At 28.7% G+C, this 25171-nt stretch overlaps 4 protein-coding genes across 4 annotated transcripts; 2 read left to right on the top strand and 2 right to left on the bottom strand.

The window, feature by feature from the left end:
• Positions 1-1782: 1782 nt before the first annotated feature.
• Positions 1783-8237, bottom strand: LOC113375136 (esterase E4-like). The gene is made up of 4 exons (XM_026615085.1): positions 8154-8237; positions 6152-6298; positions 2392-3692; positions 1783-1981 (listed from the first exon to the last, which is right to left on the bottom strand). Exons 1-4 carry the CDS (start codon positions 8235-8237, stop codon positions 1783-1785), a joined length of 1731 nt encoding a protein of 576 aa, XP_026470870.1.
• Positions 8238-10388: 2151 nt separating this feature from the next.
• On the bottom strand, positions 10389-13577 carry LOC113378510 (centrosomal protein of 135 kDa-like). The gene is given in 3 exon segments (XM_026619049.1): positions 10389-12576; positions 12579-12705; positions 12708-13577. Coding segments are annotated over 3 exon segments (3108 nt in total). The 5' UTR covers positions 13528-13577; the 3' UTR covers positions 10389-10415.
• An 809-nt stretch (positions 13578-14386) lies between these two features.
• On the top strand, positions 14387-17301 carry LOC113377772 (uncharacterized protein MAL13P1.304-like). Its single transcript, XM_026618192.1, has 4 exons — positions 14387-14561; positions 14724-14853; positions 14924-15005; positions 15395-17301. The coding sequence occupies exons 2-4, from the start codon at positions 14740-14742 to the stop codon at positions 17269-17271; spliced, it is 2073 nt and encodes a 690-aa protein (XP_026473977.1). The 5' UTR covers positions 14387-14561; positions 14724-14739; the 3' UTR covers positions 17272-17301.
• Positions 17302-17767: 466 nt separating this feature from the next.
• On the top strand, positions 17768-19832 carry LOC113377902 (ubiquinone biosynthesis O-methyltransferase, mitochondrial). The gene is made up of 6 exons (XM_026618352.1): positions 17768-17889; positions 17965-18105; positions 18174-18300; positions 18724-18963; positions 19045-19204; positions 19264-19832. The coding sequence occupies exons 1-6, from the start codon at positions 17837-17839 to the stop codon at positions 19404-19406; spliced, it is 864 nt and encodes a 287-aa protein (XP_026474137.1). The 5' UTR covers positions 17768-17836; the 3' UTR covers positions 19407-19832.
• The last annotated feature ends 5339 nt before the right edge of the window (positions 19833-25171 follow it).

The raw sequence follows: 25171 nt of genomic DNA, 5'->3' as shown, positions 1-25171 counted from the left end.
TAACAATTTTTACAGAAATCAAATTCACCTCGGATAAGCGCTTGCCTCGGATAATATTTTATTATTTATTTTTTATAAAAACAGTAATCACTGCTTGCCTCCAATTATTTTAATTATTTACAAGTTATGTGCTGTTAATATGTACAAGTGTTAATCTAAGAATTTCAAGTAAGTAATGCTTTCTATAATTTTTTAATTTAAGATTTAGATTTATGTAGTCTGTCTTGTTATAGTTAAATCTCTAACTTGATGTTACGTCCTCCGAAAAAATAATCATCATCAAATTTAAACACCTTCAACACACACACACACACACACACACACACACACATATATATATATATATATATATATATATATATACTAGGGATCAAAATAAGATACTTGCTGAAGAAACTATACCTCTAAAATGAATTCTGATGCCCCGTGCAATGACCCAAAAATAAAAGTTATGAAATTTGAAACAATTTCATTTTGACTCATTTAGAGTGCCCGAATTGCGTCCAAATGTATGACCGACCCCCACGGGGTCAACGCACGGGACATAAGAATTCATTTCAGAGGTATGCTTTCTTCAGCAAAGTATCTTATTTTGATCCCTAGTATCCAAAAATCATATGCGCCTAAGTGACCTTTGAATCGACCCGCCCTAATATATATATATATATATATATATATATATATATATATATATATATATTTGTACATTTATAATTATGAATATTCATAAATATACAAAAATAAAAAGTTTTTTCAAAAAAACAAAAATAGCTATGATTATAGTCTAATTAGTGACTAAAATTTGAATTATAGACACGTTAAGCATAATTTCTCGTGCCGATTATCATATACATTATTATATCTTTTTAATATTTTAACTTTGACTAGCGTGAACGACCTAGTGAATGATATCCGTGAGATGACAAAACGATCGCTTATTTTGAACCGATTTTGTATAGTAATTAAACAATATTATTAAGGGGGTATTCTACTGTAGAAGCATGAATTTTGCCCTGTTTTTGAAGCGCTGTATAAAGGAAACAAATCATTTTTTTACTATCAATTTTTTTATTATTTGTTGATTGATATTTTATTATTACATAAAAAAATTATTAAAGAAAAAAAATTAGAATTCACAAAGTTATGAGCAGTCAAAGTGGAAATTCAAAAAAAAAGAGGGTGTACTGGCGTGCACGATTCCAACCCTCCTGGTGATCCGAAACATAAAAAAAAGATGGATTCTTAATTATTATAGATGTCGCTATCGTATGAACCTTGGATAAGTCAAAAAAATTTTTTTTGTTTGAATGGCGGCAGTTTGAAAAAAAAAATTTTTTTTTCATGTTTTTTTTTAACAATTCCGAATTTTTTAAAAATACTAAATAAAAAGTTATAGTGTTGGGAGAGGTCCATGCGATAAAGCAATGTATAGAGAAGATCCTCTTCAAATTTGAAGTAAATCGGTTCATTAGAACTCGAGATATCCTTACCGCCAGCTCGAAAAAAGTAGTTCCGAGAAAAACGCGTTCAAAGTTTTGAGACTCGGTCTGACCCGAACCGAGGCCACGTCACTAAAACGGATATAACTCAGGAAATAATAGTAATTTTGAAAAATCCTTTTAATAACATATTTTTGAATAACTAAACTTTGAAAATATGAAAAATTTTTTTTTTCGATTTATTCAAAATTCTACAGTAGAATACCCCCTTAAGTCCTTCATTAAAATATAAGTACAATAAATATTATACGATACAAGAATTTATTTACAATAAAAATTAACATTACATGTTAAATAGAGGATGTGCATTTGTAAAATCACCATTATATTTTGCATAAAGATTTTTCCAAAATTTGATTCGTTCTATATCTGGGTCAATACTCAGTTTGAAACCATTATTTATGTCCATATATTTCAAAGATGACCTTGTGATCGGATCCCATTTCACACCATCATTTTCTTCCAAAACAGGTGTAGGTTCACTAAAAACGTTAAAATTAATCATTAGTTGCTCGTATATCAATTTACGTTACATATATACAGTGGTGTTGTGCTAATATTTTTTTTGCCGGAACGCTAAAATTTAAAAACCGGTTCAAAAACCGGTTCTCATGTTTTTTTCCGGTTCTGTTCGAAAAGGAAGGAAACAAAAATGATTACAAAACCGATTTTGTGCGCATATATGTATGTTTATTACAATAATAGGAACATCTAATAAAAACTAGTTGAATTATAATTTATAAAATTTACTTATTAAATCTTTTTCTGTATGCAGCGATTTTTAAATTTTTTTTTGCCGGCCCAAAAATGATTTGCCGGCTCGACAACACCACTGCATATATATATATATATATATATATATATATATATATAATTAAAATATTTATATCACCCCAATTTTGCAAAATTAGTCCACATTTTCACCATTGCTTGTTGAACGCATTCGTCTACTGAATTTTGTATGGGTTTCTCATTTATAAACTTAGATTTGAATATATAAAACATATCATCACCATGACAAGCTCCTGGAATTTTCGTATCACCAAAAAATTGTTTGAAAAGATTGAGGCAGCCATCATGCGAAAATTTATAAAAATAAGCTGGCCCAATATCTAATTGCTGAAATAAATGCGCCATTTGATGAGTGCCTATTGCAAAATTATAATCTGTTAATAAATCAAGTAATTGTGGTAAAGTTTCTTTGCTGACAGGTTGGTTTCCAAAATAGAAATATTTAATTTCTTGTGCTACATTCTGGGCTACATGTGAGTGCTGCTCTACTTTTAAAAATTTGGGAATCATTCTTTCAAAATCATCATTGGTTTCATCTAGTTTCTTTTTTGCAACTTTTAAAAATGCCATTCCTTCGCAATTATTATATCCGAACATAATGGGTATTTTATCATAATTTCCGGATTTTAATATATCTAGGGGATATGCGGGAAGCATATTTTCAATTTCAGTGAAGTGCTTTTCAACGGTCGGTGCAAAAGGTATAGGTAATCCTCTTCGTCTTTCATCAGGTGTATTCAATTGAAGATAAGCCAAAACTAAATCAAAAGTAGGAATTGTTTGCAAGAAATCCAATAATTCTACTGGATTGTTTGAATTGCATCCGAAAAATTGACCTGTCATGTGTGCACGTTTAATACCGAGCCTATTGCACGACCATTCCATAAGCGCATTGCCACTTTGCAATATTAATCTTTTAAATAGCCCTTTTCCCATTGGAGATAAATGTAAAAAATGTGCACACGCAGCACCAGCGCTTTCACCAAAAAGTGTAACATTGTTTGGATCACCGCCAAACCGCTTGATATTTCTTTGGATCCATTTTAAAGCTTCTATTTGATCTCTAAGGCCCGCATTGCCTGGTACATCTGGTGTATCCAATGTTAAAAAACCTAATGCAGCCAGCCTATAATTAAAAGTTACGACAATGACATTCTCTTGTACTAAATAATCTGGCCCGTACAGGTCGGTATTCCCAGAACCCATAGCATATGCTCCGCCGTGAATATAAACCATTACCGGCAATAAGTCATCGCTGTTGCATGCCGGGGTGTAAACATTAATAAATAAACAGTCCTCGTCGCCTACTAGCTCACCCGAAATTGGATCCTTCTGGGGACAGACATTACCTTCTTTTGTAGCATCTCGAACTCCTGACCAAGATTCCGCTGGTTGGGGTGGCTAAATATCAATAAAAAAATACATAATATAATATAATATAAATACATAATATAATATAATATAAATACATATTATATATATATATATATATATATATATATATGTTAAATATGAACAATACAACACTCAAATTTTTAACACACACTTTAAAGTGTGACCATGGTATGCCTCAACCTCAGTGTTATTTCAAAAACAGTTAATTATATACTACACATTCTTTAATATTTTATTTAAATTATATTTAATTTTTGATAATACAAAAAACATCAACTATCACTGCAAAGATTGACACAGTACTAAAACATGTTAAACTAGCTGACCCGACAGACTTCGCCCCGTCAAAAAAAAATTGTAATGTGGCAGTGTTTTGTTCCTACCTTTTTTAAATTCTTTGCAAAAAATTATCCTGAACAGAACCGTCACCCTGGTAATAATTCGGTGTGAATTAAAAATAATTAAATAAATCACTATATGCATTCAAAAGTAAGCAATTTTAATCATGTAAATCATAATGGTAATGATTAACAATAAAAAACAGTTATATTTTCATTGTAGTGCTTTGTGATAAACGATGTTTTTTGTTTGATTAGCGTATAATAGAAAATGGGGAAAATGGACATTGACATTGATTTTTTTATCTTATATGACTTGAAGTCAAATCCTTTAAAAGCCATACCAATTTTGTCGCCTGCCGAAAGTAAAACAAATGAAATAATATCGAGAAGCCGATTTTAGGGTTTTTCCGACAATTATTCGATTTTTTCTCACCGTAAGAACCATCCTTGAACATCAACAAACATTTTAAAAAAAGAATTGGTCAAATTGGTCCAGGCGTTGTTGAGTTATGCGCTTACCAACACATTTTGCGATCCATTTTTATATATAAGATATTTTAAACAAACCTTAAATATCGAGATGAAGAAATAGGATGGGTATTATTATAATGTAAACAAATGGAATGCGCGATCGCATACTAAAATCGATAAATGTGAAAACCTTTACTTATCTATGGTGAAAACAGATTAATTTATTGAAGAGAATAAGATAAATTAGAAAAATAAATTATAAATTATTAATGATGTTTATATAATAAGAGTCGTGTAAAATATATATTTTAACCGACACAAATATTTGTGTCGGTTCTCAGATTTACGCTATTGTTAGTCCGAACTATTAACATTGATTCTGCCATGCTCCGTTTAAATAAGTCTTTTTCATTTCTTTCTTTTCAATAAATTAATCTGTTTTTACATTTGTCGATTTTAGTATGCGATCGCGCACTCCTTTGCTTACATTATAATAATATCCATCCTGTTTCTTCACTCATATCACAAAATTCTATAAATATATATATATATATATATATATATATATATATATATACTCGTATATATATATATATATATATATATGTTGAAAGTGTTTAGATTTGATGTTGAAATGTATGATTAATTTCTTGGAGGGCGTAACATCAAGTAAAAAATATAAATAAGATAAATATTTTTTAAAACATTTTTATTTTTCCATACGTTTCGACGTAAAATTCTACGTCATCGTCAGTGGTTTTGAAATTCTTGTCTAGCCTGCCTCGGAACACGAGTGCTTATGTATAATATTCTATTTGTTAATTATTATTTTATTTTTTAATCTTTATAAAAAAAGAAATTACTGACATTTGGTGCTTGTTTCCAATTACTAATTTTTTACAAGATGTATTAATATGTGTAAGTGATAATCTAAGAATTTCAAAACCACTGACAATGACGTAGAATTTTACGTCGAAACGTTACCTTAAGGTAAAGATTTTTTAAAACATCTTTATTTTTCCAAATTCCAACTTCCAAATAATTATTTATATTTTTTACTTGATGTTACGCCTTCCAAGATTTTAATCATATATATATATATATATATATATATATATATATATATGTGTGTGTGTGTGTGTGTGTGTGTAACGGTTCAAAATAATCAACGGCATCGAATTAATCAAGTCTTCCTTCATTAGTTTACTTTTTATTATTATAAATAATACAAGTCCTTGTTAATTACGAATTAACAAGGATAGTGTTATGTTTCTTTCCGAACAATAAATCCCAAAAATAATTAAAAAAAACAGTAAGCTTTCTAGTTGTTTAATCTCGACGTTTCAGAGCTAGATGTATTCCATCATCAGACTTTATTCTGCAATTTGAAAAAAAACTATTGGCCCATATCCTTGATGAATGACTTAAGCCATAAAAAACATAAAATCAATAAATTAATTTTTTTGGCAAAAATATAGGTTCCTTCGGAAAATTAAAAAAAAAATCATTAGCATTTGAAAATAACGAATTGAAGAGGTTCAAGACCGCGCGTTGATGTGATTGTATTATGTTTATGTTTATTCATGCTATTGATCATGGTTTGGTAGGATATAATAAAATTTAAGACAACATTTTGCTTACTCTTCATCCCACCTTAAATCTTAATTTTCCAACTGGAGGTTTAGCATATGGTATGCCTTGGTAGCTATAATAAGTTTTTTTGGACGGCAGAATTATTTGTTTTCCTACAAGTTCACCTTGAGCTATTGCAATTTTACATAACTTTTCTTGAGTAGTTACCTGTGAAAAATCTGAAGTTAACAATAAACATTCAAAGTTCGATGATCATCACATTATTAAAGTTAAGTATAGGTAAATGTATGTAAGTATGATAAATGTTACAGCTACAATTATGACTCTTTTATATATGATAACAAATGTTCATTTCCCTTTATAAACAATTACAGACATTGTTACTATGTGACATTATTATAAAAGTTAAAATATTTTTTGTAAATAATAATACTTGACGTAAAAACTTAACATTAACCCTTTGCCCTCGAATTAAATTTGGAGATGGGTATCGTACTACTCGAATTTGATATTTCTGTCGATTTTGCAGCAGGAATACATAACAGGCAAGTTTGAATGTATAAACAAGATTTAGCAATTGTTTTGTTGATTTTAGTTATATCTTAATCCATATACATCAATACACTTACCTATAATATGTTTTGTTATGTTAAAAGTTATGTTTTATAAAACTTATTTATGTTATATAATATATATATATAACATAATTATATATATATATATATATATATATATATATATATATATATATATACTGTATGTTGTATGAATGCTGTGGTGACCGAGAGCAGAGACATACAAATGGAAACGGTTAAATCAAAATCAAAATTTCAACAATTCAGAATTTACGAGGAATATTAAATGTTACTACAAGCACAATGTAATAATTTATATTATATATACGTATTAATTAATGGGTAGTGCTGCCCTAGGGCAGGTCCGTGAGCTGAGTTAAACTCCAACTCGATTCAGGGAAGAATAGTGTGAGAGGTCCCATTGCCATTCTACACCGCAAATATTGCAAAGATAACTCAGCGAGTGCTGGAGATATAGAAGAACCCATAGGTGTGCCAAAAATTTGGTAATAGAAACGGTCGTTGAATTCAAAATATGTGTTGGAAATTATAAATTTTATTGACTCAAGAAACCAGTGTAATGAAATAGTTGTATGACATGAAATTTCGTCCCATCTAGCTGTGATAGCGTCTAAAATTAATTGTAGGGGAACGTTAGTGAAGAGGGATACCACGTCTAGACTCACTAGTAAAGAATTATCAGGAAGTACAATATCACGGAGTTTATTAACCAATTCAAAGGAGTTTTTTACAAAAAAGGGGGACTTAACAGTGACTGAAGAAAGTATGGTGTTGAGAAATTTGGAGAATTTTTTGAATCAGCAACGATTGGTCTGAAAGGTACGTTAGGTTTATGTATTTTGGGTAGTCCGTAAAGTTTGGGGTTATACGGATGTAGGTTCTTTTTCCAATTTCTGTCATTTTTTCCTAGTTTATATTAATTTTTCAATATTTTTTTTTTGCACATCTATGGGTTCTTCTATATCTCCAGCACTCGCTGAGTTATCTTTACAATATTTAGAGACCAAAGTGTTTAATTCTTGCAAATTAGATCTTTAATTCTATTACAGGTACGTAGATGACATTTTTACTTGTGTGCCAGTTAAAAACTTTGAACTTTTACTCCACAATTTCAACTCTTTCAATGAACATCTCTCATTCACTTTCGAAAAAGAACAGAACAATTCCATCAGCTTTCTTGACGTCAAAATTATAAAAACCTTAGATAACCGTATCATCACAAATTGGTACCAAAAACCTACTTGGTCGGGCAGGTATTTAAATTTTCATTCCTATCACCCATCTAGCATGAAAATAGGTACTATAATTAATTTAGTTGACCACGCCATACTTCTCTCGGACAAACAATTTTGGTCTGCTAATTTATCGTTAATCCACACAACACTTATTAATAACTCTTATCCTCCTAATCTCATAAACTCTGTCACGTACAATAGACTCAAATTTCTCAATAATAACAATAATACCTCTTCTTCTTCCACCAAAATCTCCAAAGACAATAACTTTATTGGTAATGTTTGTCTCCCGTTTATTAAAGAACTCTTTCCCATTTGGAAAAAACTGTTCCACAAGGTCGACTTAAGATTAATTTGTAACATAGACTTAACCCTTAGCTCCCTTTTTTCCAACCTCAAATCACCCACTAGTTTGGAACGCACATCAAATATTGTTTATAAATTAAAATGCAATGATTGTGATTCCATTTACATAGGTGAAACTGGACAAAATTTAATAAAACGACTAAAACAACATGATAATAACTCTAAAAACCCACGACAAAATCAAACCATGATAACAGAACATATAAAAAATTTTAAACATTCTTTTGACTTTTATAACGCTAGTATACTTTATCACGAACGGAACATTATTCAGAGAAGATTTGCTGAATCTTGCCTAATCAGCATTTCCAAATCTTGCGTTAATAAACGCCATGATGCCTCCTTACTCTGTGAAAATTATCAGGTGATACTTAATAATATTTCCAAATTTGTTTCCTCTTATCCTGCGTAATTCCGAACCTGTAAACCTACCCTTACGCGGTCCGATCCCGAACTTTGATTCTTAGCCTCTCACCCATACTTCGAAACACTGATTGTAAAAAACCCGCGAACTATTCCCTCAAACGGTCTCTTCAAATAATTTTTAAACACATTTTATTACAGCCTCGGGCTCGGTCACATAAACTATGTTCTCTGTGCAAAATATATTATATATTTCACAAATATTTTGCTATGCTCTGTTCAACAAAATAATATAAAAAACAAGTTAGTGTATATATGATAGTGCAAAATTATGTTCCTTGCGCTAGCTACTGATGTAAGACCATATTTATGTAAGTTTGCTTCATTGTCTATATATGTGTATGTGTCTGTATTGCATATGTATGTATATGTATATATATATATATATATATATATATATATATATGTGTATGTATGTATATATGTATGTGTATGTATGTATATATACATATGTACATGTCCGTATGTATATGTTTATATATACGTATTATTCGTATGTATATATGTATATGTGTACGTGTTTGTACATGTATATCATATATACATGTTTGTTTGTGTGTATATTTATGTATATATATTACGCTTTTGTATGTTCGTATATATTTCTTTTTACTTTTCATTTCTCTTGTTTATCTATCTATTAAGTATAATTGTTATTGTTATAATTATATTACTTATATCTATAGTTCTTTTTCCAATTTCTGTCATTTTTTCCTAGTTTATATTAATTTTTCAATATTCATTCTGTAGATCCACTGATGATGACATAAAATACTATGTCGAAACGTTTGGAAAAATTAAAGATTAACTTCTAAATCTTTGCCTTTTATTTGATGTATGCCCTTGAAGAACTTACTCATATTTCTCAACATCAAAACTAACTTCTTTAACATATATATATATATATATATATATTTATTTATTTATTTAAATATACACATTACATGCAGCTTAACCACCGCTGATTTAATATTGACGTATGATGCATCAGTCCTAATTTTATTATTATAACTGTTGAATTACAAATTCACTATATTTCTTCTTTAAAAAAAAATTCAGTCAAAATCAAATTACAAATTATCCTCAGATGCAACTAAACACATTGAAATGTAATACATACCGATCGCAAATGAGTAAAAGAAAACTTGATTAACTTTGACTGCAATGAATTGGCATAAAGAGAGAGCATTTTACTGTAACAAAAATACAAATAATTAGATATGAATTAATTTGAATAAAATTAAATTCTAGCGCAAATTTTTATATAATAAAAGTATTTTATGAGTGTTCATAATACGAGTGTATGAAATCATGGTAATGTTCATGCAATAATTAAAATTATGCAATATTACATTTAAGTTACAGTGTATTTAGTGCAATTATTATTACAGTATACAGCATATTTATTGCAAATAATCAAATGTGCCGCTTCGACATAAGTATTATATCAATAAATAGGAATTTGATTAGACAAAATTTAAATTTATTAATTTTTAATATATACATTCAATGACAACAGTAATTATAATCACTGTAAAATATTTCATATAAAAATAATATGGATAATAACAAGTAAAATTTTACACACCATATCACATTTTTATGTATCAATTTATATTAATCCTGATTTTTTTAAAATAATTCAATAAGTTATGATAGAAGCACATTTTTCTGATGTTAAAATGCCAATAATGAAAAAATAATTTAAATGGTTGTGTAGAAATCAGTATCATCATTTGAACGATTATGTCGACTAGCAATTTGTTCTCTAACTTCATGTAACTGAAGACCATATTCATGTGATTGGGCTTGATATCGTTGTGAAAGCTCTCTCTCATGTTCCAGTTTTGACATTAGTATTTGGACAGTATTACGCAGTTCACTTAATTCATTAGTTAGTTCCAACACTTTGAGATGATAGTCTACAGCCTCCCGCCTACAAGACTCTAGTAACCCTTGCAGACCTTCCTTCGCAGAAATTTCTTTATCTAACTCCGTCTTCAATTCTTCCATTTCAAGTTTGATTTGTTTATTATCACATTGCAAAATTGTATTCTCATGCTGTAGCTCATTTTTTTTCTTTTGTAAAACATCATATTTCTGAAGTAATAAAGTAAAATCTTCTTCAGTTTTTTGAGTAGACTGCTTACAATTATCCCCGCCTGACAAAGTAGACAAACAAGCATGATTACTTGATATTTCCAAATGAGTTTCATCTATGCCTTTTTGATTAACATTAACATGGGCTTGTAAATTATTGGCTAAGCCTTTTTTTGCGTGCAGTTGCTTTTGAGTATCAGCCAAATTTATTTCTAATGTATGATTATTTGTTTCAAGTAATAAAGCTTCTTGAGATAAATTTCTAAATTGTTCCAGCAACTCTGAACGCTCAGTTTCTTTCATAGCAATTATATCTTCAGCGTGTCGAACACGTGCCACATATTGTTGAAGTTGTTGCTGTAATTCTATAGTTTCTTTCTTAGAAGACTCTAAAGCATGAACAGTTTGTCTATACTCGCTTTTGACAGAAGTAAGTTCATCTAATAAACGACGATTTTCCACAGTGTAGTTCTTACATTCAGAGCTTAATTTTTCTATATCCTCGGAACATTTTTCTGCTTCTATATTAGACTTTGTCAGCAATGCTTTAAGCGAGTCCCTTGACTGCAAAGCATTATCCAGTTTCACCTTCAAATCCTTTATAGAATTTTTCAATTGTTGTCGCTCAGAATCAAGGAGTAGTGTTTGCTCTTTAATTTTACTCATCTGTTCACACTTTTCATCTAATTCATTCAAATGTAGAATTTTTTCTTTACTCGTAGATTCCAAAATCATTTTCAAATTTGTAAGATCAAACTTCAGATTTCTATTACTCTCTGTCAATTTTTTATTTTCTAGTTCTAAGTCATGATTATTACTTTTAGATTTAGCCAACAGCTGTTCCTTCTCTTGTAGCTGCTCTTGAATTATGGTCAATGTTCTCTCAGTTTGATCAAGAATTACCTTAAGCTGATTGTATGATATTTTATTATTACTAATTTCTTTCTCTTGCAAACTTAATCGATTTTCCAGTTCAAGGCAATGTTCTTGTAAATTATTCATTGCGGAATTTTGATGGTCTTTCATCATCAATAATTCTCTTTGTTCAAATTCAAGTCTATCAAGTTTTTGTTGATTTTCAATAGATTTTTGCTGAAGCTTATTTTGTTCACAGGCTTTCATTTCCATAGTTAGATCAAGTTTCTTTTTCAAATTATTCTTTTCTGTTTGATTTTGAAGCAGCTCACTTTGCAGAATGTCAATTTTTTTGTCCAAACAACATATCAAATTATTTATGGAATGAAAACATTTGTTACATATACAATTATTTTTGCAAAATGAGGATTTAATTACATATTTATGCAAATATTTATCATAACTCTTTTGCCAAGAAGCAAATGTATGTTCAGTATGTCTTGGATCTGCTGAAGAACAATGGAATACTTCATGTGGAAAACTGCAGGCATTCATGGTAAAATTCTTATCTTTACAAAACTTGTATTTATCATGTTCATTGTTATTCTCATGACTATAAAAAACCTTATCATGAGATCTTGCCGTAGAAGGTGCAAATGATGTATGATTCAACTCAGGCTCAGTGTTAAATAGTAAACTCGTAGTTTTCTTATAATTATTGTCGTCTTGTAACATAGAACTTCTAACATGATCTGTATATGCATTTTCCGTTTGCACATATTGAGATGAAAATAGTTTCTTAGTTTTATAAACTTTCAATTCATCTAATAAATCATTATGCTTTCTTTTCAGAGTTAAAATTTCTTCTTGTAAGGCATTATTTTTTCGCAAGCTGGCTTTAAGATCATGCCGCATAGACTGTATGACAGTTTTTTATTTTCTAGTGATTTGTTGCATTGCCTTTCAACATTCAGAGCAACTTTATCAATATCTTGCAATTCGTTTTCCAACTGCTTATTTCTCTCAACAAGTTTTAGATTTGAATTAAAAATTCATTCTGTTTAATTATTGCTTCATGTAACTGCTTTTCATATTTATTTTTAACATGATCATGTAAGACATTATCATTATGACCACTGTTATTTTTCCGCGAACAAAATAATCTATAATTTTCTTGAAAGTTTGATAATTTTCTAATTTCTTCATCCTTTTTTTGTATTAAGTTCTTGTAAGAATCAAGTAAATCAATTTGTTGTTGTTGATTATCTAATAAATTCTTAACATCTTTATCTAGTTCTTCACATTTGTTCTTTAGTTTCATAATTTCTGGATTTGAATTATGTTTAATTTTTGGTGATTTTTCTGCATCACTAGGATTGAATTTATTAAATCTCCCCAAATTTTTTTTAGTATTTTGCTCTTTTAGTTTTAAAACTTCTGTATTTTGGGTCGCTAGTTCAAGTTCTAGCTGTTGTATTGTATTCTGCTGTAATTTAGATTTGCTTTCAAGTTCATCATTCAGATAATTAAGATGCTTCAATTTAGCTCTTAACTTTGCATTTGTGTTCTGTGCGTCTTGTCTAACTTCAATTAATTCATCCTTGAGATCATCTATTTCAAATTTTAATTTAGCGTTATCAGATAAAGAAGGCTGAGTTCCTTTCAGCAAAGCTTCTCTCTCATTCTCAATACAGTTTGATAACGTTTTGTAGTAGCATATCTTATCTCTAGCTTTTATAATATCGTTAAGCAACCTATCAACTAATCGAATGCCATCCCTTGGTAAAGGTTCTGTGTATCCTAAATCATCTAACTGTTTTCTTAGGATTGTATAGTTTTGTGTAGCACGAGACATATTCATACATTTACTATGCTTTAAATTTTAATTAAATTTAGAATAGAACTAAAACAAATATTATTTAAATAACTGTCGCTATAGAATATACGATAGTTTATGGAAAAGATTTAGTTTCGTTTACGTTATTATTGGAAGCTGTTAATTATCAAATTTCAAGTTGCCAACAAACCCCTAAATATTTAAATTTACCTTTAGCAAAATTTGAAACTTAAAACAGTTTATTCAATAGAAAATTTCACAATCACAAATTTAATAGTAAATAATATATGTTTGTAACTGTCACCGACAATAACCACAACAAAGCGACTTTAGGAATGAAAAACATTAAAAGCAACCCGTTGCATAGAGGTTGCATAGTATTGCAAGACGGTAACAAGAACCATTACGCCTAGACAATATACTAATTGATACACGTACAAACCCAAAACTCAACTATGGGCTTTTCTTTCAGGCATCTTTTAGACGTTTAGATGTTTAACATAGATAAATAACCATTATGTATAACTTAGAACTTGATCATATGAGATCTTACATAGATAAATAAGCGTGAGATCTTATTTTGCAACAGTAACTTTAAATCCCAAACAAAACGAATACTAATATTTAGTAATTGACATTATTTAATTTTGTAAAAATGTTCTGAATACAATTAAATTATTCATTGAGCTAGTGTTGATCCTATATCCTAGTTCTAATAATATAGAACTAGGATATTAGAATATAATATATTCATATGAAGATTGAATTTACCGCGAATGAAACCGAAACAAAACGGTGTTGCCTTGCGTTATATTCACAACAACTTCATTTGTATTCTTTCGGTTTGTCAAATTCAAATGTAATTTGGATTGTGGAAAATAAAAATTACTTCATAACACAATTAGTAATAATTATATTATTATTAATCATGTAATATAGAACAAAAATATGCTTATGGTGAACAACCAACAAATTTAATACATGAATTAAAATATACTAGAACGTTATCTGAAGTATTCAAAGGGGCTGAGGTATTTTTAGGGTTATCTGTATTTCAGGTTTGTATTTATTATTTTTATTTAAAGATTTAATGCTACCTCTATTCTTTTCAGTAAATTCAGTGCAATTAAATTAAATTCTATATACCAATTATAAACATATTTATTACAAAAATTAAAACATTTTATGATGTAAAGTTATATGTTCTTATAATTATTTAGGAAGTAGAGCAAAAGTATGGCCAGTGCAGCTAATAATAAGACTCCATGTGCTTACTGTAAAAAGGAAACTCAAACTCTGTTCAAGTTAACAGATATACCCGATTTAAGACCTGCATTTACGAGGTTGAAGGTCAGTAAATTTGCAATGCCATGCAATGAACACCTTATTAATCATATAATTTTATTGATTATAATTCTAGGATCATGCAGCTGTTTGCTCTATTTGTGTGAAAAAAGCTAAAATTATTGTATATAAGATCCCAAAACGCATTGTGTATGGAGGTATTAATTTTATTCACTTTTCTCTCTTCTAGAAGTACATTCTTAATTGTATAATAACTTTTCACTAGTTAAAATATCTACCAAATCTTAGTACCCACAATTTGAATTAAATGGTTCTTTTATCTTGCTTTGTCAGTTGTTGAGAAACCATAATATACATTCACTGAAATATGTTGTTTTCAGAAAAGTGTTTAAATTAAAAGATGTCAAATGAAGCTATTAAATTTAATCTTATTTGTTTAGTTTCTTTTGAAGCTCAAAAAATGTATTGTTGTAGTTATGTAGTATTTCTTGTTTTATTGTAATCAATCAAATATTTTTCCTTATATACTATTTAATGATATTTTATTGCTTTATAAATAACTATGTTTTTTTTTTTTTGAAAATAGAAAATTATAAGAAATTATCTTCAATGAAAAACAATTGTATGAAAGACGATTGCAAAAGTAATGAGATAAATATAGAGAAAACTAATGTGGGTAAAAATGAAAGTTATACTAATCAAAATTATATCAATGAAGCAACACAATTGGGTCTTGATAAAGCTAAAGAAGTTACTGTTCAAAACAATTATCAGGAAAAAATTGCAATGGCAACAGCAACTACTAAAGATGTAAATCGACATCATGAAAAAAGTGAAACAAACAATAATGGTCAAAAAAGAAAAATTGAAGTTACACAAGTAGATATCAATATTCAAAATGTATGTAGCTCTAATAATATCAAGAAATTTTCTAATCTAAATCAAATTACTTCAAATATAAAAAAGCAGTGTTCAATAAAATTACCTTGTAGTCAAAATGTTATGTTATCAAAGTCTAAAAAGAACAGAAGTAGTATATGTAAACGAAAATGTACTAAATCATATAATAATGATTCTCGGCATTCAAAAGCTGATTTTTCCAAATTTAATGAAATAAATGAATGTGTCCCAAATTCTCACCCTGAAGAATTCATAGAAAATATTTCATCTGATATAGAAAATGAAACCAATGATATTATTACAGAAACATTAACTAATGAAGATAGATTTAAAGAATTTGAAAGTCAAGAAGTACAAATAATGTCAAAATGTGATGAAATTATTAATAATATTCCGATTGAAAGAGATAAAAGAGAGCTACCAGTAATGACTAAAATATGTTCTCCAAATAATACAATTGCTAGAGCTTTTAATGAAACTCTAAATATAAATGATATAGAAAGTATTATTGAAAATAACAAAAATATTGAAGCAAATAATCAGAACAACGCTTCATTAAATAAAAATATGCCAGAAGATGAATATGTCCACAGCAACATTCACATGAAAAATGTTGCCTCAATACCAATGACTGAACATTTATCTTCAGCAGTAAATATCAGTTTAACTTATAAAGATATTGTAACAAAAATTTTACAAAACTCAAAAAAACATAGCTTCAGCAATAGGATGATAAATTACAAATTTGATATTATGCACAAAGAAAGTATGCAAGACAAGAATTTTGTTACTAAGAAAGGTGCGCTGCCTGAAATCAATTTTAAAAGAGTATCCTGGTCTGTTGAATGTGATGCTGATTTTGATTTTGGCAAACCTCATAAATGCTTTAAAAGTTCCAATTCATTTGCACATCCTGTTTGTATTCACGATAAATGCCAGAATGGTTCATTAATTTTGAACTTTTCTTCAACTTTGAAAACAGCTCATTTGCAAATTGAATTAAATGGTCATGAGGCACATTGTGTTATACTAGGATTACATGAAAATTATTGGCATGATGTTTGTTATTTAGTTTATAGTCTTGGGAACTACTGCTATATCAATAATGGGAAATTGAGAAGAGAACATAATTTGTTACAAACACAACTATTAGATTTGCTTATTAAGACTACACCAAAGTTTAATAATTTAATGTTGTTATATCAAAAGATTAAAGGTGATAAACAAGTGAATTTAAAAAGTATTGATGCATTTGAAAGTATTGATATAAATATAGAAAATAATTTATCAAATGCCAAGTGTGGTTTAGCTCCCAAGACTGCACAATTTTTCAAAGAAGCTGCGCGACTGCACTGTCAAATACAATACTTCAAACAAAGAATTATTGAACTTTCTTCCCAAATTGGTCTTTTAGAAGCTGATGTACTTTGTATACCAGATTCTTCTCATGAAATTTGTTTGAATATGATTGAAAATATCAAAGCAAAAAAATTCCTGCTGGCGGATTATAGAAATAAATATGCTGAGTTGAAAAAATATGAAAATAATTTAAGGCATAATTAATTACATAATTTCAACACTAATTCTATCAACTCGAACTCTTGTACATTGATCTTTGGTTGAGAGTACACTGCGACTTATAATATGTAATAGAACAAATTAGATATGTAGTGAATACCATGATCAATAAATAAAATCTTATTAGAATTATTTGTATTTTTTTTATTAATGTGTTGTAATAATAGTGCATAATATCAATGAATTTCGAAATCGAAAAAAATGCAGATAATGTGTTTGAGTTAAATATGTGTTAATTTATTGCATACTTTTAAATAAAGATTTTATTAATTGACTTAATTTATATCGGAATGGATAATCAGCAAAGATATTTATGTTTAAATGTTGCGCCCAAGTCATGACAGAACTTCAGTATCATAACAAGTTAACCTAGAAATTTATGTCACAGTAATTATTTATTGTCTAGTGGTTTAAAATTATGTGAAATAAACATTATAAGAAATAGAGTATTAAATAGATTTTATTACTTAATGTAGTGGCAATTTATTTTAATGTTTTAATTTAGTTTCTCAGAAGTAATTAGAACGTTTACATTCGTAAATAATTCAAAATGTTGAAAAATATTTTAAACAGACGAAAATGTGTTGTAGAGAAATACCATAGGCAACTATATAATTTTATATCGTACATATTAACATCTTGATTATATTTTAAATAATTTAACTCAAATACTTTTAGATATTTTGCAAAGTCGATTTCAAATCACTCTAACAATGAAAACATTAATTATCAAGATGTTGAGCATCATTCAAAAATGAAAGACCATTGGTGGAACTTAAATGGTCCTGTGAAAGGACTGCATTCGTTGAATGAACTACGGTATGAATACAAAAAAAAAAAAATATTAGCTCATGGATTATCTAAACATTGAGAATTCTTCATATTAGAGTACCATTTATTCGTGATGGTTTGGTGAATTCAAAAAAATCAAATAAAGAAAACAAGTTTACAAGTAAGCCTTTAAGGGATTTTAAACTTTTAGAGGTTGGCTGTGGGGGCGGTATTCTGACAGAGGTAAATTGTTTAATAATAGAATCTATATTTGGCGAATAATATTATATATAAAATATTTTCATTTTATTTATGGTAAATATAGTAAAAGTTCATTTTTTCATACACTTTGTAATTAATATCTCAATTATGTAAGATGAATACACAAATAATTAACATTTTGTATATTTAAAAATGTGATATGGCTATTTATAAGGGACCATTCAAGTATTACGTAAGCACTATAGGGGGCAAATGGCCTAGTGATACTACCATTGCTTTAAGTTACAATAGTAATTGAAATTTATATAATTTTAATGCAAACAGATAAATTATATAAATTATATTGTTTATCATATATCATAATCAACTGAATTTATTCTATATTGATGATTGATCTTTTCAAATAAACATGTGTTTTTACATTTTATTTCAAACTTGGTTCAGCCATTGGCCAGGTTAGGTGCTGATGTCGTAGGACTTGATGCTAGTGCAGAACTAATTTCGGTAGCTGAAACTCATAAGATGCAATCAGAAAATATGGACAAAATTTTATATACAACCAATTGTATTGAAGAATACTCAAACAATAATAAGGAATGTTTTGATGCTGTTATTGTTTCTGAAGTATTAGAACACATCAAGGATAAGAATATGTTTATCGCATCCTGTTTGAAAACATTAAGAGTAAATATTAATTCAATTCAGTTTTGTAGCTCTTTATTTTAAAAATATTTATTTGTCACACATGCTTTTTTCAAATCCTAGCCTAAAGGTTCAATATTCATTACAACAATAAATAAAAGCTTTATGTCTTGGCTTTGCGGCATAATTATTGCAGAAAGGTTATTAAATATTGTACCAAACAATACACATGAGTGGGATTTGTTTATACAACCCCACGAGACACAAAGAATTTTGGAAATTAGTGAGTATTCTTGATTTGGTATCTGCTTGTAAGATTTGTAAGTTATATATTTTTTTCAGATAACTGCCATATTCAAAAATTACATGGAATGTTTTATCAAGTATGGAACAATAGTTGGTCATGGTGTTCAAACACTGACATTAACTATGCAGTGCATGCCATAAAAAATATTGAAGATAGTGATGCTTATCATGATAATTAGTTATAATATACAATATTAAATAATCAATTCAAGTAATTTATCTTTTTAGTATTATGAAGACATCATATTCTATTGAATATTTATGTATATATACATAATACTAATTATATTATATATAATAATATAATTATATATATATAGTGGTGACCCAATATGAGAGTGTTCGGAGATACGAGCCGCCAATAAAGCGATTTGTTGCTTTGACATATGAGTAAAATCGAGATACGAGCTTTGAGAGATTAAGAGTTTCCTAAAAAATGTTAATGGCAAAGTGCAAATATGATAAATTTTGTCAGTTGTAACAATGATTTTGCTATTGCTACCATAGAAATACTATTTGGCTGTTTTATGATAGTAAATTATTTTGTAGTTAGTCATTTCAATTTCATATTCATTGTGTACTATCGATTTACATATGCAAATATATAGAGGATTATTTTAACATTTGAAATTTTAACTATACATTAACTGTGATCGTACAGTTATATATATATATATATATATATATATATATATATCAAAGTCTGATAATCGGGCATATTGATGTTATATTGATGTTATGCCCGATTATCAGACTTTGTTAATATATATATATATATATATATATATATATATATATATATATATATATATATATAGGTTTTGGTTTTGTTTTTTGTACACTCACAAAATAATAAGTGCTTATATAACTATGGGTTTAAAGAAAATGGCCATTTCTCTTGAATTAAAGCATGAAATAGATATGTACTATATTTAAATAGAAGAAGTTGATAATACATTGATGGCATTTTAATGTATTTATATCGAAAGAAGGAAATTGTTTTGAGATACGAGCGATTCAACATTCGAATGCAGTTATGGAATGAATAAAACTCTTTATATATATATATATATATATATATATATATATATATATATATATATATAGATAATTTTGTTCAAGTGTAACACCAAGTTAAAACCATGGTAATTAAAATTACCAATATATCAGGTTTACATGTTTCATATAACATTGAGATAGTGGATGGATTCTGTGGAAAAAGCTATCTCTAAACTAATAATATAGTTAAGGTAATTATTAAGAATTTTATTTTATTTTATGCTCAGCTATAACACAAAAGATCAATTTTTAGTTAATGTTTAATTGAGTCTTTAATGTTGAATTGAGTTCTTGGCGTTCCATGTCCCTGATATGAAATGAAAATATCAAGTAAGAATATTCCGAAAATATTAGCTATTTTGAAAAACTTTATGCGGTAAAACCACGTTAAGATGATTTTTCAGGGACCGATACATAAAAAGCGACTTACGGGGATAAACGTATCATGCTGGATAGAAACAATTACGAACCTACTACTCATTAGTATGTGTTATTTTCTTATACAATTATATGTAATATGTATACAGGTATTAAATCATGCATTTATAAGTTATATTAAGTACGAATATAGTTAATTACAATTAGGTTATTTAAAATAATTACTTATTTTGGTGTAAGAAAAAGTGGAATTTTGTGGCATTAGAAGTTACATTAGCACTTAGTTTTCGGAGAAGTTTCTTTTGGTGTCCGTCTTATTAACTACAGGACTGTTAATTAATTTTCATGATTTCAATTAAAGGTAATAATTATGTTTTATGATTAAACCACTTCTCACGGGACTATAATTTTTAGAGGGTTTATTTTGACTGTTAACTTCATCACCACTTTTTATAAAAATCCCAGACAATAGTTAATGTATATGTAATTTTGGGGTCCTTAAAAGTTTTATCTAAACAGCACGATTCGCGAGTGACATCTTCTAAACGGGTTTCGGATGACTTGATCATTATGATTTCGAGCTATCATTGAGTTTTATCCAACGACTTTTACAGTTTTTAAATCATAATTGTTTCCGAAGTTGGCGCTGATGTACGAACAGCGATCCGCCTACTTATCTATGGATCCGCCTACTAGCCCTGCTGACCGGGCTACGAACAACATATTTTAATATTTTTCAAACATCATCAATAAAAATGTATTTAAAATAAAATTTCTGAAAAACTAAAAATTACAATAACAATTTACAATTCTCACTGGATGTCACCTATAGACGACGCCCGACATACCGGTCGTTACGTTATATATGTTATATATAAATTCTCGTGTCGGACCGAACTTTTATAATACCGATTATAATGACTGAGAATCGGCCAACATCTATTTTTCATGCCCCTAAGTGGTAAGGGTTGGATATCCTTAGGGTTTTTTTGGGCGTTTTTTTTTTATTTCATCTATTCATAATTCGTAACTAAAAATTCATAAGCCTCAAATTTTTGCTCTCTCTCTCTCCACAAACCCCAATTCCGTGAAAATGATTTTATTGGTCGAATAATTTATCATTTCGCGTGCAGTCATTGAAAGTTTTCTGAACATGAACATAATTGGTTCAGATTTTTTTGAGTTTATGAAAAAGTTTAGATTTTACTTATTTTCAAATTTTGAGAGTCAATTTTCTTTATTTTAATGTTTTTAATGAGGATTTAAAAAAATACATACAAGTATAAATTTTCGTCCTACCACCACAAATCCCTATTTCATAAAAGTTATTATAGTAGCCCAATCATTTTTTCATATAGCTCGATGATAAATCAATTATAATTGCATTTAAATTTAAAAACTATATATAGTTTTTTTGTGAACGTCTTTTGTTGAGTTTTCTTCAATATTTCGTCTTTACGCAGCTAATGCAGCGCGATCGCTTTGAGAAAAAGTTTCAAAATTTTCAAGAACTTATAAAAAAAAATGAAACAAAAATTTTTAACAAAAAAGTAAAATTTTCTTAAAAATTTCAGTTCTCAAAGTTTAAAAAAAATGAACCTTTTTTAAGAAAATAAATATTTGGTACGCGAAGATCCAGCAATTTGCCTTAAGGCACGTTGTTATGCTACTAGTGTGTTATGTTACTACTAGTTGTACATAAAATTAAAACCAGGTTTCAAAATTTTTACGCTTCTTTATGTCAACGTCGAGTTATGAAAATCTATTTTTTATGTACACAGATTTATATTTTAATATTTTGATTATTAACTTCCAGTAGGGTAAGTTATAGTATCACAAAAAAACGAAAATGAACATTTTTACATAGCTTTATGTTTCAGGGGATTCTGAACATTTTGGCATACTTTAGAAAAAATGGATGTATGTGTGTGTATGTATGTATGCCAGTGGTCGGGGAACTTTTGGAACCGTTACCCCAAAATGTTTTTGTGCAACTTCTCATTACCCCACAAAAAAATTAACTAAAAGAGCCTATAATTGGAATCTGTTTGCAACATATTTCTGTATAACCTGCCATAACATTGTTTGTTACTTCTAAACAACGAAAAAGGCTGAAATAAATGGTTTGAAGGAAACAATAAGTAAAAACTATATTCATTATGAATAAATATATTTTTCATGAAAATCCTACTAATCCGCACCGTGACAAAATTTTCGAAGAATTTTAAATGTTTCTAATTAGATTATTCTAAATACTCTAACACTGTATAATATTCATAAGATATATATAAGCTGAATTACAAAATTTAAAAAAATTATTTATTCGAAGAATATAAGTGAGCTTTAGAACTTTAGCCAGAATTAAAATTAAAATCTGAATTATTTTCGATATACAAAGAAAAATTTTTTGAAAAAAAAATTGAAATATTTTTCTTTCCAAGAAGTAATTGTTTTGTCAACACAAACAGCAAGTTTTTTTAACTTCCCGTAGGGTAAGTTATTGTAATGGGCCGAAAATCGGAATTGAAAATTTTTACATTTCTCGACGTTTTGAAGGTTTCTGAACGTTTTGGCATACCTCAGAAAAAATGGATGTGTGTGTGTGTGTGTGTGTGTGTGTGTGTGTATGTATGTATGGATACAAATTTTCGTCCACGTTTTCGGGCGTACGGATCAACCGATTGGAATGGTTTAAAAAACATTCGATTCCTATTGATAGGGAAAAGAGCTGATTAGTTTTTGGCGAAGGCAGGTCCAGCCGTTTCGGAGATACGGAGCAGAGTGCAGAAAATAGAAATCGAATTTTTGAGAGAATGGAGTATCCGATTTGAATAATCTAAAAAACGTTCAATTAGTAATGATTGGGAGAAGTGTTTATTAGTTTTGGCAAAGGCAGGCCCAGCCATTTTGAAGATACGGAGCTAAATATGTAAAAAATGGCAATTTTTGAGAGAACTAAGCGTCCGATTTAAATGATTCAAAGAACTTTCTGCTTGTCTTAACAAAATAATGGATTTTGGAAAAAAAAATTTTCCGATTTTTTTTTTTTTTTTTTTTTTTTTTTTTTTTTTTTTTTTTTTTTTTTTTTTTTTTTTTTTTTGTATATCAAAATATTTCAGATTTTATTTTTAATTCTGACTATAGTTCTGATATACTTTAAACAAATAATTTCAACTCTGCAATTCTTATAATATTAGACAATATTACAATATTTATAATAATCTATTTGAAAACATTCAGTATTCCTCGAACATTTCGTTACGGTACGGGAAGTTGCAGCAATTTGCCTTAAGGCACGATGCCATAATTGCCTCAAGACAGAATTCCACTTACAGCTAGTTAATCATTCAAATCGGATGCTTAGTTCTCTCAAAAACTGCCATTTTTGTACATTTAGCTCTGTATCTTCGAAATGGCTGGACATGCCTTTGCCAAAACCTAATCACTACTTCTCCCAATCATTACAAATTGAATGTTTTTGGATCATTCATATGGGATACTTCGTTCTGTTAAAAATTCGATTTCTATTTTCTGCACTCTTTACTCCGTATCTCCGTAACGGCTGGACCTGCCTTTGCCAAATACTAGTCAGCATATCTCCTTATCAATAGGAACCGAATGTTGAATGAACCATTCAAATCGGTTCATCCGTGCGCTCGAAAACGTGAACGAAAAAATGCGGACACACAAAACACACACAAACACACATCCATTTTTTCTTAGGTATGGCGTTGCAAATTGGCGTTGCACAATTTCTTCAAAATTTCATGTCTGCTAAATATGCGAGATATGCAACTCAGGAAGAGTTTTTAAAATTTTCAGCAAGAATATTTTTTTGAGAAACCATAGAGATTTCAGCTTTATTTTTAAGAGTCCATACGCAATTTAAAATATTTCCGCGATAGAGCCACCTTACTTCTGTATAATAAAGAAGGTAAGTCTCAGCTTCACCATCCTGACATAATTAACAAAATAGCCGCGTATTTAGTGCATGTCCCTTGATAAAATTTTAATCTTGATAACATGATGAGTGTGGGTTATTTTCCCTTACAAAAGCTAAAAAACCATAAATATGACCCATCCAAAGACACCAAACTATCAATTTCCCCATTTTAATCTTTGCGCTTTGAAGTATTCGTTTACTTATTATAAATATCAATTTCATGACATCTGAACTCGAGAAGAAAACAAAACAGCAATTTCTTTTCAAAATTATCTGCACCTTTATAGCAAACATATACCAGTTGTGAATTACTACTGAAATCCGTTGTCTCAAGCTGAATAGCAAAATATTTAGTTTGTTTTATTGCAAAAACTTCACATTTTTTGCTAATGCAGAGATTCATTTCGGTAGTAGGTTTTACTCAAGCTGATTTAAACCAAGCAAGATATTTAACTTGTTTTAGTGCGAAAACTACTTATTCCTTCACATTTTCTGCTAATGCAGAAATTTTTTCCGATAGTAGGTTTACTGAAGCTGATTTAGTGCTTTGCAATATATACTTTT

Source organism: Ctenocephalides felis, unplaced genomic scaffold (genome assembly GCF_003426905.1).
Source record: "Ctenocephalides felis isolate EL2017-DRISC unplaced genomic scaffold, ASM342690v1 CF-g0.4_SCAFFOLD_01886, whole genome shotgun sequence".
Classification (NCBI taxonomy): domain Eukaryota; kingdom Metazoa; phylum Arthropoda; class Insecta; order Siphonaptera; family Pulicidae; genus Ctenocephalides; species Ctenocephalides felis.
The sequence above is the reverse complement of the archived record's forward strand: the minus strand, read 5'-3'. Positions and strand labels throughout refer to the sequence as shown.

Coding starts and splice junctions, on each gene's coding strand:
- LOC113375136 (XM_026615085.1), bottom strand. CDS start 8,237: ATGGGAAAGAGTTCTTTAATAAACGGGAGACAAACATTACCAATAAAG. Junction 6,299..8,153: donor TTTTGGTGGAAGAAGAAGAG/GTATTATTGTTA, acceptor GATTTTTCACAG/GTAACTACTCAAGAAAAGTT. Junction 3,693..6,151: donor TTGGAAAATTAAGATTTAAG/GTGGGATGAAGA, acceptor ATTGATATTTAG/CCACCCCAACCAGCGGAATC.
- LOC113377772 (XM_026618192.1), top strand. CDS start 14,740: ATGGCCAGTGCAGCTAATAATAAGACTCCATGTGCTTACTGTAAAAAG. Junction 14,854..14,923: donor CTGCATTTACGAGGTTGAAG/GTCAGTAAATTT, acceptor TTATAATTCTAG/GATCATGCAGCTGTTTGCTC. Junction 15,006..15,394: donor AAAACGCATTGTGTATGGAG/GTATTAATTTTA, acceptor TTTTGAAAATAG/AAAATTATAAGAAATTATCT.
- LOC113377902 (XM_026618352.1), top strand. CDS start 17,837: ATGTTGAAAAATATTTTAAACAGACGAAAATGTGTTGTAGAGAAATAC. Junction 18,106..18,173: donor CATTCGTTGAATGAACTACG/GTATGAATACAA, acceptor TCTTCATATTAG/AGTACCATTTATTCGTGATG. Junction 19,205..19,263: donor ACAAAGAATTTTGGAAATTA/GTGAGTATTCTT, acceptor TATTTTTTTCAG/ATAACTGCCATATTCAAAAA.